The sequence below is a fragment of the Sesamum indicum genome, linkage group LG12 (assembly GCF_000512975.1).
Source record: "Sesamum indicum cultivar Zhongzhi No. 13 linkage group LG12, S_indicum_v1.0, whole genome shotgun sequence".
Lineage (NCBI taxonomy): Eukaryota > Viridiplantae > Streptophyta > Magnoliopsida > Lamiales > Pedaliaceae > Sesamum > Sesamum indicum.
The window spans coordinates 1,407,039-1,418,452 of NC_026156.1; the positions used below are offsets into that span (position 1 = coordinate 1,407,039).

Genomic DNA, 11,414 nt, shown 5'->3' on the forward strand with positions numbered 1-11,414 from the left:
CCCTTTCAGATCCTCTGTCTTTTTCCTTCAAGGCATTTGGCCATGGCCCTCTTTCTTGACTCCCTTCCCCATACTGATGCTCTGATGCAGCTTCTTCCCCATAACTAGACTCTCCTGCTCTCCCTCCATGTTCATCACCTGCCCATCCTCCCATATTAGGATCTGACCACATTCCCATATTAGGCCCCTCAACTCCAGAAGTGGGCATCATCCCCATGCCATTCAAAGGCATCCCTCGCCCAAAAAATGCTGGATTAACATGTGGGGCTACACCAGGCAACCCAACATTTCCAACAGGTCCAAATGAAGGTAAAATTCCTGAGAAAGGGGCAGCAGGAGCACCAGGAAATCCCCCATAACCACCCATTCTCCCCATTGGGCCTCCAAAAGCAGGATCAAAACCTTGGCCCATCATTGCTTGAGGATGCAATAAAGGCGGGGCGGCACCAATCCCCTGTCCAAAACCATTACCATTACCAGTTATGCCACGAACCCCCATCCCACCAGCTCTGTTCCTCATGGGGCCAACTGGCCCCCTGTTTCCCATCCCTCCTTGAGAATTGCCTCTACCCCAATTTCCCCTCCCAAAGCCTCTACCATTATTATCACCAGCACCCTGATGATTCCCACCAGCGGCTATATTGCCACCAACGCCACTGGGTTTACCAGCCAAATCTCCAGGCCCTCTCCTTTGTTGATTAACAGCTGTGGAGCCCATCTGCTGTTGGTTTCTGTTGACCTGAGCTTCACCCATTCTCTTAACAGTATAGGGCGAAGCATATGCAACTACACAGGGTCGTCCATTAAATATATGTCCATTCATCCCTTCCTTGCAGGCAGTGGCAGCTGCAGGATCGTAAAACTCAACCTGACAGTAACCTTTTGACTTCCCACTAGCTCTCTCATCAAAGAACTTCACCTCCTTCACTGGCCCATACTTGCATAATTCCAACTCTAGCTCAGCATCTGTTGTCCACCAATGCAGGTCCCCGACAAAAAGAATTGTCCCTCCACCTCCTCCTCCACCACCACCGCCACCTCCACCCCCACCGCCACCACCACCACCACCACCACCAACACCAACACCAACTGCACCATCACCTCCACCACCAGCTCCTCCACCTACACCATCACCTCCATACACATTCCCACCAGTCCCATTCAGATTGCCTGCAATCCTAGCATTCTCAAGATTTCCTATATTAGCAGCATGTGGCTGCTGATGGTGAACCATTTGTTGATTATTTGGCACACTATTGCTCACTGTCCGGTCTTCCAAATCAGGCACTTTGTTTGATGACTGCCCTAGCTCAACCCTAAATCCATTACCACCACTACCTGGTGTTCCCGCCCCTCTACCGACTCCAAGATCATTTGCGTTATTATTTCCTCTAAATCCCACATTCTGATACCCCTCTACTCTACCAGGAACCCGGGACGAAGCCCCCTCATCTTGAAAAGCCACACCCCCACTCTCCACCACCGGCTGCTGCTGCGATGGCGGCGGAGGAGGCGGGTTAAGCTTCGCCTTGTTCTCCTGCACTTCCTCATTCCTCTGCCCTAAGTTATCCTCGTTCCTACGAAGCGACTGCAGAAAGTTCTCACCAACATTAACGTCGTTGTAGAGATCCTCATAGTCATCGTCCTCCTCGCCGAGGAAACCCTCGTCCGCCACTGCGGAGATCGCCTCGTTCCTGTGGAACTGCTCGCTCGGATCTCCCCCATAGCCCCCACCACCTCCAGCTTCATTCTGGTCCATGACTCGACTCAACACTCAAGACCTAGGGTTAAAATCAGAGCCCTTAATTTTTCAATTCAGAGTGCTTAGACGAAAATTGGGTGCATTATAGGTATAACTGAAGAAAAAAATAGAAAAAGAGTTTCGAAGATCGTACCAGAAGTAGGTCCTCTTTCTTCCAATTCTCAAGTGCTCAAACCCTAATCTGGAAACTTGTAGTATTCTTTACTGCGATATATAAAATATAATAATAATAATAATAATTCCCAAAAAAAAAAACATATATATATATATATATGAAGGATCGAAGGTATATTGGGGGCGCTCAGTTATCTTTTTCAATTCCTTCTGTAATATTTAGGCACCTTGCGGACTGCTAACGTGTCCCTCTGGTGCGTATGGTACACTACCACTTCGAGTTAAGGGAAATTGACGCCAAAATTAAGATTAAAACATATATATTTTTATTATTAGTCAACACACTATTTTCGTATGTATATAATAAATCATTTGTATATTTAAAAATATATTATAACTAAGCATAATATATTATAAATCAGCACATCACGTTTTAAAATAAATTAAATGTATCAAAAATCACAATTAAAAAAATTATTTAGTGTTGAAGAATCGATGTAATACTGTCATAAACCATCGTTTTATAAGTGAAAAGTGTTATTCATTTTTATATATTAGTCTAGATATCAAAACTAACAAATGAGGCCTGTTTATTTTTAATTATTTACACAAATCACTCCTCAAACATGGCCCGTTTTTATCTGTAATTATTATTTGATTGAACAATTTTAAAATATAATAGTAAATAAATTATAATAATTTATCTTGATATATTAAACAATGTCTTAATTCATTTAATACATTAATATGATTAATAATGAGATAAATAAATTACAGTAACTCACTTTATATTAATACGCTCAACTTTAACTTGAATCATTAGACTAATATAGTATTATTTAAAAAAAAATCGTACACACTAAAATGCAAACATTTTAAAATAATTGAATTTAAATTGAGTCAATAAATGAAAAAAGGTTAATATAAGAAGTTGAAGGGCAATTTCAGGTAGGGATTTAAAAAATAATTTTGGGGATTTTTCAGAAGGAAAATTTGATGTTGCAAAAATTTTTACTCGGAAAATAATTTAACTAAACAATTTAGGTTTCAAAATTTAATTTAAAAGGTCAATTCAATATTTTGGGCCTAAATTAGTGGGCTTTGATAGGCTTTTAAGACGATGCAAGAAAAACTCAGAGCAACGCAGGCAATCCTATTGGAGGCTGGAGCATGCGAAGCAGAAAGAGCACCGCCGGCGCGGCCGCCGGAGTCTTTTCGAAGACCATTGATAATCCGACGCCCGTTCTTCACCAACCCCAACTGTATGTAAAAGCGGTTTCTTTCTCTGACTAATTGATATATTCGATTGTTGCTGATTCCATCCCTATGCAGCTGCTTTGAAGGAGAAAGCCTCACTCGTTTCCTCAAATCAATCCGTAGGTACAATACTCTGGATTTTTGTCTTCTCTCAAATGAACCTGTACCAGATAGTGTTATTGCTTATTAGCTGGGTGTGGGTTGCTTCTGAATTTGTTCAAATTTGTTGATTGTTCGTTTGAGTAGGGAGATTGAATCGGCAAGAGGTTCAGACGCAACTTTGCCTCTTAAGTTTTGGATTAAGGTTCTAGTTTTTGCTTTTGCTTGATGTTTCGTGTTATTTTGTGACGGAGAGATGCAGTTGTAAATGTATGTTGGAATTTATCAGCAACACTTTGCAGTCGGAGTAAATGAGGTCACGCGTGCGCTTGAGAGGATGCCACCAAGTTGTGGGGCTAAAATCTCATCGGAGGAGCATATTCCGACGAATCACGATAACAGCGAAGTCGCCCATGTCTGCCTTCAGGTAGATAGTTTGCTGTGTGGACATCTGCTTTGTTTCTTTGAGTTGTGTGTTTTCTACTTGTTGTTTCACGACTTTTTGCAGTTTGCGTACTCTAATTTTGCGTGGTTCTTTTTGTTATTCAGTTGGCTTGTTATAAGGCATGCATTGTGTGCGATTTGGTTGTTCTTTTGGGCTTGATATTGAACAAAAGATCCTCTAATCTTTGAGAGAAGATCGTAAAATGATCATTCATTGTGCTATTAGAAGTGCTTGTTTCTCTATATTGTTTAGGGACATGATGCTCTCTGTTTTACAACTACTAGAGGAGGGGATTAAAATTGTTTGTACTTCATAAATGCCGATCAACCACTATTTGAAAATTTAAGAAACTTTCGAGACACATTGTTTTTCTTGATTGCTTTAAGGGAATGTTATATATGCATTATACCCGCCTTCAAAGTATGATGTTACAAGAGTCAATTGTTATGATTTCTATTCTCAACACTCATTAAATATCACCACTTTGTAACTTTGCAAGTACATTGATGGTAATAAGTCTCTTTTCCATAAGATGCTCCTTGTGTAATTGTAGGCAATATTGCTAGCATCTGACTGCAACCCTCGATGGCTGACAAAACATCTGCCAGCTCTGGCTGCTTCAAGGAATGTGCCGCTCATCTTTATAAAAGATAAAAAGGAAGGTTCTTTAAGATTAGGTGAGCTAATTAAGCTGAAAACAGCAATTGCAATTGGAATTAAGGTGAGGAGTCATATTGCATGTGAGTTAGTTAATTTTAGTGCTTCCAAATTTTTCTTCACTTGTGCTTTTTCCAACTACCTTTCGATTTACCACTGGTGCAGGCCAAGGGAAATGCTGTGAATGATCTAATTAAGGAGGTCATTGGTGCCGGTGACAAGATTGTTAGCATAGAAACTTGAGAACTCGAGCTTCCTCAAGCTTTACTGGCCAGATATTAATGCTTTTCTCTTAGTTGGTGCAGAGTCAGAGTATGAGGTGATTCGTTCAATTTGTTACCATAAAAGCATAAAAGGACTATAAAGTACAGGCAGTTGAATATTGATGGAGTCCCATTGCTCAAGGTTGAGGAAACCTTGGATATTTTCTGGGTACACGGACACACGTAAGCTACCACCGCATGTCTGGATGCAGTAATATGATTTTGAGCATTTTGTTTCTGTGAGGAACATGTACATAGAGATTGATTTAATTGTAATTTTTATTTTGTTAGTAGTTTTGGATTTGACTAGTTTCATCTTACTGCTGCAATCATCCCTATTAAAGGGTTAACTACATGTCTATCATCTGGGTACTTAAGAACATTTGAGTTTGACCACTGATGATATGAACTGAATATTTAAGATATTCTCTGTTATTTGGCACCGGTATTTCATTCTTCCTTGTTCATCATATTTAGCTGTTCCGCCCCTCCTCAAATTGTGGCGTCTCCATTTTCATCACCCCTGAACTCCTTGTCAATATGAGATTGAAGAGACCTACCTATATCTCGTATCCATGTGTTAATTTGATATTTGGACAGTTCGGTACATATGCTAAGATACTTATGATTAAATCCACATTCCCACAATGTAACTTCTTATCAATTTTCAGGAATAGAAATGTTTTGAAACATAAGTTCTAATACGCAGAAACTGAAAAATGGTACATATACAAGGAAGACAACGTATCCACTCGCTTCTGTTCCAGTCAAATAATCTATATATTAATTTCTATCAAATTTTAGGGATAGTTAAAATTAAAATAATAACTATTAATTAATTTAGTGTATATTATTGTTATTATTATTAAGTATAACATAAATATAGATCAACAAAATTATATTAAAAAAAAAAAGGTGTCCCCAAGTCTTAGCGCTACTATAAATTTGGCACAATATTAAAAAAAAATTAAAAAAAATGGAGGGTCGTTAGTAGCACTATTTTTACAATTTTACCCATTTTGGGTTATAGTTGCAAATTATTATTTTTTTTTTATAATATTATAATAAAAAACCTCGCATCTGAAAATTCTGTGATACTGCAATCTACAACACTCTTCTTCCCTACCCCCAATTCGAGTTCAACACCACTTTCTCGGCCATCCTCATCACTCTCTCAAGGGATGGCCATCAACTCTCTTTTCTCCTTCCCTTCAACTCTACAAAACAAGCAATCCCTTTTCTCTTTCTCTTCTCTAAACCCAAAACTCAGTTATTCTTCATCTCCAGCATCAATTCCTCACTTCCCAACTCCCCCACTAAGAAATCCAAGAACTATCAGGAGGTCCCTCATCATCGCCCAATCCAAGGACAGCAACTCCGCCGATGCGCCGGACCGGTTAATATCTGCCATCACTTACTTCTACCCCTTCTTCGATGGCATTCAGTACGGAAAATATGTCATCACGCAGTTTTCTCCCTTTCAGGCCTTCATCCAACCATTGGTTCCAGCTATTAGGGTCTTCAAGAGCTTTCCCTTTAATGGGTTCTTGGTATTCTTGACGCTCTACTTCGTTGTTGTGAGGAACCCCAACTTCAGTAGGTATGTAAGGTTCAATACTATGCAGGCTATTGTTCTTGATGTGCTTTTGATATTTCCTGACCTGTTGGAGAGGAGTTTTAGCCCGAGAGATGGGGTGGGGTTGGACTTGATGATGAGCTTGGATAGCACTGTGTTTTTGTTCCTCTTGGTTTGCTTGATTTATGGCTCGTCTTCTTGTTTGCTGGGCCAGCTCCCAAGATTGCCTCTTGTTGCTGATGCTGCTGATAGGCAAGTGCTGTAGATATTATAATTGTCTGCTACTTGCTGATTCTTATGTATTTAGATTGATACATCTGGACATATTAGAATGCTGAGTTTGTTATGATAAGGAAATTTTCACTGATAAGCTGTTAATTCCATAGTTGTGTCTTGTCCTGATATGAAGTCTGGAGTAGTGGTGAATGAATGCTCACTTCTGCTTTCTGAACGGAGGAATTACTGAAAAGGGTTCATTATCGAACTTTGATTTCTCTAATCTGACCTAAGATTGTTGACTTAGCTGGTAGATGAATATCATTCGTGCTAAGTAAGCTGTTGGAGTACATCAAAGTTTTTTGGGGCGTTGTCGAGTTTCTTGACAATGCTTCATATTTGGTGGCTCTTGAACTTGTGCAATGCGAACTTAATAGACTGGGATTAGCTGAATTTGCTGGTAATTGTGCTGGAAGTCTAATGAATTGGCTGACAAAAAGGTGAGATTCTTGATTTAGTGAAATGCTTCTATCTGTTTATGCCTGCATCACTGTGCAGTCTGTGCTGAGAAGTCTCCTATGCCTTGTGTGTAGAGCCTTACTGTGCTGATTCTTCACAAACATGAATCTCATAGTTTTTGTTCCAAAATAAGTTATTGTTATCCCCTTTCAATTAGGCAGCAGTCTCACTTACTGAAGTATTTAAACTCGGAAGGATTTGTATTTTCTAATACCACATTATAGAGGGTCTTGCAAAACTTGGTACCATGCTTTTTCGTTGACCAAGTTTGGTACCATATAAAGAGGCCACAGTTGTACAGTACATACTGCTGTTAACTTCTTAACGGAGAAGCCATGTGATGAGCAGATGGCTGTCTGGAGTGTTGGGTGGTAAGAAGTTGCTTGATTAGTACCATACTTTTTAGTTAGCCAAAAATGATATCATATAAATGGACCGTTTGCACGATAGATATCTCAGTTAAGTTTTTAAAGGAATGGCTATTTGATGTGCGTGTTGCCGTCAAGCTTGTTGTTCTGGCGCCCAAATGTGAAGTGAGTCACGCGGTGTTGAAGCTAGGATTAGGTTAAGGGGTGAAATGGAGTTAATGTTGGGGTAAAAAATACCACATTCTCCCCCAAATCGATCTTCCATCTATGAAACCAAACCTTAAGCAAGAATCATCCAAAATCAACCCTAAGTCAGAATCGAGTAAAAATTTGGGTTGAACTTGGATGATTTGTGCTTACGATCAGGATCATGGATGGAAATTCAATTTGTGGGTGAGTGGGTTCATTTTTTTTCCCCCAAAGCAATAACTCTAAATACCAGTTCCATCATAATAACTATTAACCCACCTCTAAATATTTTTATATTAGATTCAAATCTAGACCCATTAAAATAATTATTTTATGTATAATACCCATGGGTGTAGGTATTAGTATGGGCAAAATTCAATACCCCAAATTAGGGGTGGCAGGTGAGTCGAGCCGGCTTGATTTTGAGCTTGAGCTCAGTTTTAATTGTTCACCAGCTCGCGAGCTAGCTCGTCTCGAAAATACTGTATCAAGCTCGAGCTTGACTCATTGCCACCCCTACCCCAAATTGCATATTTATTTGTCATTTTAATTTTATCGAATTTTTAAACGTCTACTGAACAATCAACCAGATTTATTGGACATCTAAAAATTCTTCAATTTTGTGCATTTTTTTTCGGTAAATTTAATTTTCATAAATAGAAAAAGATATAGTACAACAATCATGAATCAAATAGTGTTTCCCTCGACAGGCCAAGGAATACGTCACAATCTATAAAGTGCATGTGTATTATCTGAGTTAGCTAATGTAATGCTAAGTATACGATGTCTAACATCCTCTACAATTAAGCTAGCTACAATATTCGGGTTCCGCTCAATATACTCGAATCGTCTAACATTGTTTTTACTTATTGATGTTTTGATAGAATTTTCATTTTCATTTTTATTTTTTTGGTGACAGCTCCAAATTAGATTTATGATAAATTAATTAAAAAATAACATGATAGTTTAAAAAAAAAAATACATCTGTATATAAGAAAATTACACCAGTTAAGCTCGACTAATAATTGAAATAAATAAAATGTAATTGAATTTGAATATTGATTGTGGGCCTACGTATGAGTTTGGTCCTATGTAAGTGAAGCGGGTTTCACTGATGTTTGAGCAACTACATATACATCTTTGCCATTAAATCAAATGCAACGCAATCTCGGCCCAAATGCAGACCATATAATTTCAAATTTGATAGAATTGTATAAAGGTGAAGTAGGCATTAGAAGTTTGGAGAATGTGGTGGAAATTTGGGATAGGAGGGTTTGTCGGTGGAGACAATGGAATACAAATGCTTGCGACATGGTATTGCAAGATTCCAGCTGGCACACACACTTTAGGTTAAGGAGCGGCGACAGAATTGCAGCTGTTATTTCATCATCAGGGGAAATTGGTCCCAAACATACTGCCAAAACTACCCACCCTCACGCCCCTCCTTCTGCAACAAAAGAAGAGATGCCTGTGCCTGTGCCTGTTCCTTGGAACATTTCTCTTTTCTTTTGATTCAAGTAACCTAACCATCCATCTTTTCTCCTAAACTCAATTACAACTCACTCATTCCTTGTACCACACAAACACACTCTAAGTTTGAGAAGGAGAAGGATCAGTGAACACGGTGTTATTTATGTGTTTCCAATCAGGTTGTCCTTGTCGGTGAGCTTTATCCCCACACATTTGCTAAAATCAATCAAATTATTGAACAACCACTATTATCATATCATATATATTCCCTAATCATGCTGTTGCTGTTGCCGCATTCAATTCAATTCCAACCATTTAATTATATATATGTTCATGTAATGTAAAGATTATTATTATTACCACAGAAACCTACAAACTCCTCACCATCATTGCTCATGACTCTATTCGGTGGCATTAGCTGTAGTTTACTCCAACTTCCAACTCTTTTTCTATAAACTCCCCACCACTCTCTCTCTCTCTCTCTCTCCTTCCTCTTATTACATCTGCCCACACCCCCAACTCCGTTGGAATAACCCTATCTATACATCCACTTCGCTCTATCCCCGCTTTCTTGAGTTTAGCATCATGCTGCAGCTCCGCCTGGTCGCCGCCGCAGCTGCGGTGCTCTTATCGCTTTCCCTTCTCATACTTCCATCTACCACCTATGCCCACAACATTACCCGCATTCTCGACAAGTACCCCGACTTCTCCACCTTTAACCACTATTTGACTCTCACCCAGCTGGCTCCTGAGATCAACCGACGAGAAACAATCACCGTTTGTGCGGTGGACAATGCCCGAATGTCGGATCTGCTCTCCAAGCACCTCAACATAGGCGCCATCAAGAATGTTCTCTCGCTTCACGTGCTCCTCGACTACTTCGACTCCAAAAAGCTACACCAGATCACGGACGGCACCGCCCTTGCCGCCACCATGTTCCAGGCCACCGGCTCAGCCCCCGGCTCCGCTGGCTTTGTCAATATCACTGATCTGAAGGGCGGGAAGGTCGGTTTTGCCCCCCAGGACAATGGCGGCGTTGTTTCTGCCACTTTCGTCAAGCCCGTCGAAGCTATCCCCTACAACATCTCCGTCATCCAGATCTCCTCGATCTTGCCTTCTCCTGAAGCCGAGGCCCCGGCGCCAGGACCGAGCCAGACGAACATCACTGCACTCATGTCGGCTCACGGCTGCAAAGTGTTCGCCGAGACGCTGTTGGCTAATCCAGCCGAACAGACATTCGAGGACAACGTCGAGAGCGGATTAACTATTTTCTGCCCCGGAGACGACGCTATGAAGAGCTTCATGCCCAAATACAAGAACCTAACTGCAGCAGGCAAACAGTCTTTACTGGAGTACCACGGAATTCCGGTTTACCAATCGTTAGCAGGACTAAAATCGAGCAACGGCCTGACGAACACTTTAGCCACCGACGGCGCCAGTAAGTTCGACTTCACGGTACAGAATGACGGCACCGATGTGACAATCATAACGAAAATTGTGACCGCAAAAATCATGAATACCTTGGTCGATGAACAGCCATTGGCTATCTACGAACTGAACAAGGTTCTAATGCCGAAAGAGTTGTTCAAGGCAGCCCTCTCTCCTACTCCAGCTCCAGCTCCGGCTCCCGAAGCAGACGCAGAGTCGCCGAAGCCATCAAAGAAGAAGCACAAGTCGCCGCCTGCACCGGCTGCTCCGTCGGACTCTCCAGCGGACGCTCCCGACGGAGATGTGGCGGATCAGACCACGGATAGTAACGGCGCAGTTAGGTTTGAGGGTGGAAGGTTTGTGGGCGTAATTTTGAGTCTCTGGTTCGCATTTCTACAGCAAAAGAAGAAGCCCAAGTCGCCGCCTGCACCGGCTGCTCCGTCGGACTCTCCAGCGGACGCTCCCGACGGAGATGTGGCGGATCAGACCACGGATAGTAACGGCGCAGTTAGGTTTGAGGGTGGAAGGTTTGTGGGCGTAATTTTGAGTCTCTGGTTCGCATTTCTACAGCTGTAAGTTGAGTATATTGTAATTTCAATTTTTGAGGGGTTTGTTTCCATTTTCGATTTATTTTTCATTTCCACTTTCATTTTATTGTGAAATGAATTAAGTCCCGTTTGGGTATTTGTTTGATTTGTTAAATAAATTGTATTAGAGTGGTAGCGGTAGCAGACTCTTGTTTTTTTCTTTTTTAATCTTGATTTAATTAAATAAAAGGCCTCGGCCGAGTTTATAGATTTGTATCTCTGTATTAGACAGCGAGGAAAGGACACCCACCTTTGTTTCATTCCTTTTTTGTGGAATGAATTATTTGGTGGGTGTCATAGTAAAAAGGTTTTTATTCAATTCAAATTTGATGGAATCATCAAATTAATTACAAATATTTATACATAATATGTCATTTTTCATTAATTATATTACACACTGGTATGTAATTGGGACTCAATCTAAATTAAAATTTCTAGTAGTGGGACATAGTGAGTAGCGGTGT

General features: G+C 40.6%; 4 protein-coding genes across 8 annotated transcripts; 3 read left to right on the forward strand and 1 right to left on the reverse strand.

The window, feature by feature from the left end:
- Positions 28-1,759, reverse strand: LOC105175160 (uncharacterized PE-PGRS family protein PE_PGRS54). Its single transcript, XM_020698399.1, has 2 exons — positions 260-1,759; positions 28-162 (listed from the first exon to the last, which is right to left on the reverse strand). Exons 1-2 carry the CDS (start codon positions 1,757-1,759, stop codon positions 28-30), a joined length of 1,635 nt encoding a protein of 544 aa, XP_020554058.1.
- LOC105174963 lies at positions 2,987-5,018 on the forward strand. 3 transcript variants are annotated; one of them, XM_020698242.1, is made up of 6 exons: positions 2,987-3,138; positions 3,209-3,256; positions 3,380-3,437; positions 3,522-3,659; positions 4,231-4,354; positions 4,500-5,018. In XM_020698242.1, the coding sequence occupies exons 1-6, from the start codon at positions 3,047-3,049 to the stop codon at positions 4,520-4,522; spliced, it is 483 nt and encodes a 160-aa protein (XP_020553901.1). In that variant the 5' UTR covers positions 2,987-3,046; the 3' UTR covers positions 4,523-5,018. The 3 variants fall into 3 exon arrangements, with proteins under 3 accessions (XP_020553901.1, XP_020553900.1, XP_011095536.1); XM_011097234.2 differs by having other exon boundaries at positions 2,989-3,138; positions 4,231-4,398; XM_020698241.1 differs by lacking the exon at positions 3,380-3,437 and having other exon boundaries at positions 2,988-3,138; positions 3,209-3,252; positions 3,535-3,659; positions 4,231-4,398.
- LOC105174964 (protein TIC 20-v, chloroplastic) lies at positions 5,674-6,609 on the forward strand. Its single transcript, XM_011097236.2, has one exon. The coding sequence runs from the start codon at positions 5,779-5,781 to the stop codon at positions 6,436-6,438; it is 660 nt and encodes a 219-aa protein (XP_011095538.1). The 5' UTR covers positions 5,674-5,778; the 3' UTR covers positions 6,439-6,609.
- Positions 8,984-11,211, forward strand: LOC105174965 (fasciclin-like arabinogalactan protein 1). 3 transcript variants are annotated; one of them, XM_020698243.1, is made up of 2 exons: positions 8,984-10,680; positions 10,852-11,211. In XM_020698243.1, exons 1-2 carry the CDS (start codon positions 9,521-9,523, stop codon positions 10,937-10,939), a joined length of 1,248 nt encoding a protein of 415 aa, XP_020553902.1. In that variant the 5' UTR covers positions 8,984-9,520; the 3' UTR covers positions 10,940-11,211. The 3 variants fall into 3 exon arrangements, with proteins under 3 accessions (XP_020553902.1, XP_020553904.1, XP_020553903.1); XM_020698245.1 differs by having other exon boundaries at positions 8,987-10,746; positions 10,918-11,211; XM_020698244.1 differs by having other exon boundaries at positions 8,988-10,754; positions 10,926-11,211.

Excerpts from the sequence above, each read along its gene's own strand:
- LOC105175160 (XM_020698399.1), bottom strand. The coding sequence starts at position 1,759 with ATGGACCAGAATGAAGCTGGAGGTGGTGGGGGCTATGGGGGAGATCCG. Across the intron at positions 163-259 it reads TGCCTGGTGTAGCCCCACAT|ATCCTAATATGGGAGGATGG; the intron begins GTTAATCCAGCA and ends GAATGTGGTCAG.
- LOC105174963 (XM_011097234.2), top strand. The coding sequence starts at position 3,047 with ATGCGAAGCAGAAAGAGCACCGCCGGCGCGGCCGCCGGAGTCTTTTCG. Across the intron at positions 3,139-3,208 it reads GTTCTTCACCAACCCCAACT|CTGCTTTGAAGGAGAAAGCC; the intron begins GTATGTAAAAGC and ends ATCCCTATGCAG. Across the intron at positions 3,257-3,379 it reads TTCCTCAAATCAATCCGTAG|GGAGATTGAATCGGCAAGAG; the intron begins GTACAATACTCT and ends TCGTTTGAGTAG.
- LOC105174964 (XM_011097236.2), top strand. The coding sequence starts at position 5,779 with ATGGCCATCAACTCTCTTTTCTCCTTCCCTTCAACTCTACAAAACAAG.
- LOC105174965 (XM_020698243.1), top strand. The coding sequence starts at position 9,521 with ATGCTGCAGCTCCGCCTGGTCGCCGCCGCAGCTGCGGTGCTCTTATCG. Across the intron at positions 10,681-10,851 it reads GGAGATGTGGCGGATCAGAC|CACGGATAGTAACGGCGCAG; the intron begins CACGGATAGTAA and ends GGCGGATCAGAC.